At 37.9% G+C, this 6,078-nt stretch overlaps 1 protein-coding gene across 1 annotated transcript; it reads left to right on the top strand.

Annotated features, from left to right (window-relative positions):
* The first annotated feature begins 1,545 nt into the window (after positions 1-1,545).
* Positions 1,546-2,460, top strand: LOC145982767 (uncharacterized). The gene has a single exon (XM_083116132.1). The coding sequence runs from the start codon at positions 1,546-1,548 to the stop codon at positions 2,458-2,460; it is 915 nt and encodes a 304-aa protein (XP_082972258.1).
* The last annotated feature ends 3,618 nt before the right edge of the window (positions 2,461-6,078 follow it).

Below are 6,078 nucleotides of genomic sequence, written 5' to 3'. Positions count from 1 at the left end.
GATCGGCCAAAACCACAAGTGGCAAGAGCCTCAATGACATATTGATGGTCGGGCCCACCATACAACAAGATTTATTCTTCATCATGACAAGATTTCGCACACATCCTATAGCATTCACAGGACATGTAGAGAAAATGTATAGAATGGTTAAGGTGCATAAAGATGACTATCCATTACAGCGAATATTGTGGAGAAGCTCCAACAAGCAACCAATTGAAGTTTTTGAGATACGAACGCTTACATATGGCACAGCTTCGGCATCATTCCTAGCTACTAGATGCTTACAGCAACTGGCAGACAGCGAAATCAGCAGGCATCCTCGCATCAGTAGTATCATCAAGGAAGACATGTTAGTTTATGACGTAGTGAGCGGAGCACAAGACGTAGCTGAAGCATTGCAGATTCAGGCAGAATTAATTAACATTATGCAGCGTGGAGGATTTACTTTGCGTAAATGGTGTTCGAACAGCACGACAGTGCTAGAAGCAGTTCCGCTAGCCATGCGTGAAATGAAGCTTCCAGTCGAATTTCACGATTCAGAAGTGACGACTTTAGGCTTATCTTGGGATCCTATTGCAGATAAATTACTGATCAACAGCAAAGCTTCTGAAGTAGCGAATAACGTCGAAATATCAAGCACTAAACGACAGGTAGCATCAGTCGTTGCGTCAATATTTGACCCTTTAGGTCTCATCACTCCAATTGTTATTACATACAAATAATTTCTTCAACAATTGTGGACATGCAATGTTCAGTGGGATGAAGAACTTCCACAAGACTTGAATCAGAAATGGCAACAGTTGCGCAGACAACTCCCTGCAGTTAAACACATTGAAGTCAATCGTTTTGTTCCAATTAATGGAATAGTTAGAAATATCCAGATACATGGATTTGCAGATGCATCTCAATATTCTTACGGTGCATGTTTGTATGTGCATTCAACTAACCACAAAGGCGAAACAGCAGTAAATCTACTTTGTGCTAAATCACGAGTAGGTGACATTACCTCGTGTTGAATTATGTGCAGCATTACTCCTAGCAAGATTAGTCCACAAGGTGTTACCAGTTTTACGTCTGAAGGTAGACGAGATACATCTCTGGTCGGACTCACAAATTGTATTGGCGTGGTTAGCAGCACCATCCATCAGATGGAAAACCTTTGTAGCCAACCGGGTAGCAGAGATTCAAGACATTACGCAAATTAGCAATTGGAAACACGTTCCTTCAGCAGATAACCCGGCAGACATAATCTCAAGAGGTATTGAACCCACTTCAATACAACATAACCATTTATGGTGGCATGGGCAACATTGGTTAACAGATACAGAAGATCATTGACCACTTACGCAGCAGCCAAGGAAAGTTTAACTTCCGGAGGGAATAAGCATAACGGCAGAATCAATTTACCAGAATTCGCTTGAGCAAACAATCGAACGATTCTCCAAATTATCGAAATTAACTCGAGTGATAGCTTTCTGTCAGCGATTTATACATAACTGCAGAAAGTCCAACAACAATGTAAAAGCAAGTCTTTCAACAAAGGAAATGCAATCAGCATTGCATAAATGCATCAAGACTGTTCAGCTATCAAGCTACAAGTCTGAAATTCAGGATCTTCAACGGCACCAACAAGTTTCAGCCAACAGCACATTGAAGAGCCTGCGCCCATTTTTGGACAACAACAACCTTCTTCGCGTTGGAGGAAGACTCAAGAATAGCAATTTACCTTATGAAACAAAACATCAAATTATTCTACCTTCGAAAGGTCACCTGTCACATCTTATAATAGAAGCGGAACATTTGAGACAGCTTCATGGAGGATCACAGTTATTGTTGTCATCCCTCAGGCAACAATACTGGATTGTACGAGCAAGGCGTACAATCAAGCAAGTAATTCACAATTGCCTCGCATGTTACAAGTTGAAGGCAACCACGGCCAAGCAACTCATGGGTCAACTTCCGTCACCTAGAGTCACACCGTCAAGACCATTTCTCAACTCTGGTGTAGGCTATTGCGGACCTTTCCTATTGAAATCGCATTCGCCACACAGCAAAGTTCATCGCAAATCATACGTGGCTTTATTCATTTGTCTAGCCACCAAGGCTATACATTTAGAGCTCGTCTCCGATCTCACCACAGACGCATTTATCGCAGCCCTGCGAAGATTTACATCTCGTAGAGGTAAATGTGCCAATCTGTACAGTGACAATGGCAAGAATTTCGTCGGGGCCAGATGCGAACTTAAAGAGCAACATAACTTATTTTCGTTACAGGAATTCGCACAAAATATTCATGAGTACGCGAGTTCTGAATCCTTCCAGTGGCATTTCATTCCACCTAACTCACCACATTTCGGAGGAATATGGGAGAGTGGAATGCGCTGCATTAAGTATCATTTAGTTAGAGTAGTAGGAAAGTCAACACTGAATTTTGAGGAATTTGCAACTTTGCTCACCTAAATTCAAGGCCTTTGACGGTTTTTATCTGACGATCCAGAAGATTTAAGTGCTCTCACTCCTGGACATTTTCTCATTGGTTCAGCCCTTAATTCCTTTCCCGAGCCAGACCTCACTGACCTCCCAGGAAATTGACTGTCCAGATGGCAGAGACTCCAAAGCTTTCATCAAAACATTTGGCAGCGATGGTCCAAGGAGTATTTAAACGGTCTTCAGCAACGATCCAAGTGGACTAGCGTCCAAGAAAACTTCAAACCAGGTTTGATAGTTGTCATCAAAGACGACCATTTACCTCCCCTATTGTGGAAATTGGGAAGAGTCACCAGCGTCCAGCCAGGAAGAGACGGCTTATTGCGAGTGGCCACACTGCTTACAGCTTCAGGGATATTCAAGAGATCGATTCACAGACTAGTTCCACTACCTCAGTGCAATAAGGACGGAGATAAGTGAATTTAGTTGGTCAAACGTTGTTTGACCAAGAGGGGGGAATATGTCTCAATTCATAATTGATATGTTTGATATTTTTAACAATAGATGTCAGGGGAATTCAGTTTTGTTTTATGTTTAATCTCGAACAAAGAGAGAGAGTGACGCTCAGTCAGTTCGCGAGACAATATGGCCGAGTGTGCGCGGGGATTTCATTCCGTCCATCGCGTTGCATTGCAGCAAGTTTGTATATACATGTAATCTTTTGTTTTAGTCAATATATCTTCGCTATTATCAGTGAGTGTCATTTGCAATCATCCGAGTCGAATCACCTTATGGAATTCAATATGGTCCTCCACTCCAGAGGTATGGGTTTGTGATAGCGACACGCAGTAAGTACTATCATTTTCTCTGGCGTGCATCGTTTTGGAATTTTATAAGAAACAATAAAAAAACAAATAGGAAACTAGCTCATATGATGTATAATGGTAATAGATTGGAAGCGATCATATTAAGTACTAATGGTTTTGCTGAATATTTTCAAACAGTGTATGCTTCAAATCCTTCAACATATAACATCATTGAATCCTCTGACATGATACTATCTCAGTCGTTAGTGATAGATTCTATCACCAACGCAGAATGCAATGAAGCCATAAAAAATCTGAAATCAACCAAATCAATTGGCCCTGACCAATTGCCAATATACATATTCAAAATTTGTGCCTAATTACTATGCACTCCCTTGTGTTATATTTACAATATTATTCTGAAAACGCAAATTTTTCCTGATCATTAGAAAATCAGTAAAATTTGTCCTGTTTATAAAAAGGGAGACACATGCGAAATTACAAATCACTAATCTGAGCTCCTTCAAAAATATTTGAATATATATTATATGACACGATATACAATCATATTAAACCTTATATATCAATAGATCAACATGGATTCTGTCTGGAAAGTCTACCTTAACTAATCTGGTCAATTTCACACAGACTATATCCGATTCCCTCGATGATAGGAATTTTGTTGATGCAATATATATGGACTTCGCAAAAGTCTTTGATACTCTTGATCTCGATGTATTGTTGAGTAAATTGTCAAAGTTTGGTCTCTCTCATAACACTCTTATGTTAATATCATCTTACCTATGCAATCGAATGCAATTTGTGACATACAATCAAGCTAAGTCATACACGTACAAATTTAGTTCCTGTGTACCACAAGGCTCCAATCTTGGACCATTAATATTTCTATTATACGTACATCAATGTTCTACCCACAATTTCTAAATACTCAAAACTCTTACTTTGTGCTGATGATTTAAAATTGTAATAAGTAATGAAAGATCCAAACGATGCGCATAAGTTGCAAAAAGACTTGGAAAATGTACAAGCAGGGAGCATCAAAAATAAATCAATCTTTAATGTCACAAATTGTTTTTAAATAACTTTTTTCAGGCTAACCAAACCCAATATTTATCAGTATACAATGAATAATCGTGCATTACAAAGAGTAAATCAGATAAATTTTAAAGTATCTTTTGGAACACATATTGATCAGATTTTTAATGATGCTTACAGAACGTTAGGGTTTCTAATTAGAAGTTCACAAGACATGCATAATGAAAGAGCTCTGACAAGTCTGTTTAATTGCCTTGATCGAACCAAATTAGAATATGCAAGTGTAGTCTGCTCACCTTACACACAATGTAATAGCAAAAAGATAGAAAGAATTCAGAAGAAATTTGTTCGTTACTTATAATACAAGAAACACAAAAGATCGTCTTTTCAGGATCAAGTATCACATAAACTACTACTCAAAGAAGTCAGTGTTACACCACTGTATATAAGTTAGTCAACGGGCTGGTCGACAGTCCAAGTCTCCTCCAAACATTAAACTTTAATGCTAAGAGAGACATGTTACTGTTCAGGCAGTCTTTTTATTACAGTAAATACAACTCAACAGAACACCAGAATTCGCCCATTCTGAGACTATGGATTAAACATAATGAAATAGTCAGAAAATGTGGATACTTGGATTTCGCTATGCCATACATGCAATTCCTATCTGTCCTTCGTAGAATATCATAAACAAATCAAACAATTATAGATGTTTTCTGTGTACATGGGTATGTTTGTAAATACAATTATCCCTGTATGAGTGTATTTTTGTTTATGTATGAGTATTTATACGAGTATAGTTATAAATGTCTCAGTCTGTATATAGATATGCATCTTGTTCTATCTCAGTCAATATCATTTTTGGATTTATGTTCTCTAGAATACTTGTGCTTGTGTTCTTTATGAAACGATTATTGTAATTTTGCTCTACTTCTTCTTCTTTTGTTTTGTATTGTTGTAATTGTATTTTCTAATTGTTTGAAATATATATATATATATATATATATATATATATATATATATATATATGTAAGCCTATTGTAATTGGAGCGAAAGCTCTGTTATAGGGGAAATAAATAAATAAATAAAATTTTTGAGATTCTAGTCTATTACAGACTCTTCCCAACTTGCCCCTAGACACGAGGGCGAGTGATGGCCCAACTTTGAGTGGCAGGGTTCGATTCATTCCTCTCACGGAATCGAATTCATCAGATCTAGGGCAGTGGGAGATAGATCGCTGGGGGAGATTTCTTCCAGGAATCCACAGGGATCAAATCGGCCCTTGGCTTATGGATGTTTTTTTTACCTCTGCTGAAATATATTTAATGGATAGTAATCAGTACATTGTCACAGCCCTAGTTAATTACTTATAGATTTCTAACTAATGAATATAATTTACATTACAAATAGTTCCTATTTCATTCAAATGCATTATTCAAAATTTTGCAATGTCCAGATTCCCACACAACACTCCAACAATACAGTCTGTGTTCAAAACTCTAGATACTTTAGTTAGAAGGGCGGCTAAAGTTTACACATAGATGCTAGCCACGTTGACATAATATCTCAAAGCTTGCTGGGTGAAGGAAAATATGCACATCTATATTGTTGTAATCCCGTTTTACCTGGGATCTGAGGTCACAGGGGTGTTTCAATTATACATTTAGGTAGAGCTTAATTGTATCTGTTAGCTGAACCTGCTCCGATTAAGAGGGTAGAGATATGGAATGTGAATGTAAAGGTTATTTACGCTTGTTCATACCTGGTAGGTGTGTGATGTTCTTGTCCA

Source organism: Lepisma saccharinum, unplaced genomic scaffold (assembly GCF_977018435.1).
Source record: "Lepisma saccharinum unplaced genomic scaffold, izLepSacc3.1 HAP1_SCAFFOLD_406, whole genome shotgun sequence".
Lineage (NCBI taxonomy): Eukaryota > Metazoa > Arthropoda > Insecta > Zygentoma > Lepismatidae > Lepisma > Lepisma saccharinum.
Note: the sequence above shows the minus strand (reverse complement) of the source record. Positions and strands in the feature narration are given on the sequence as shown.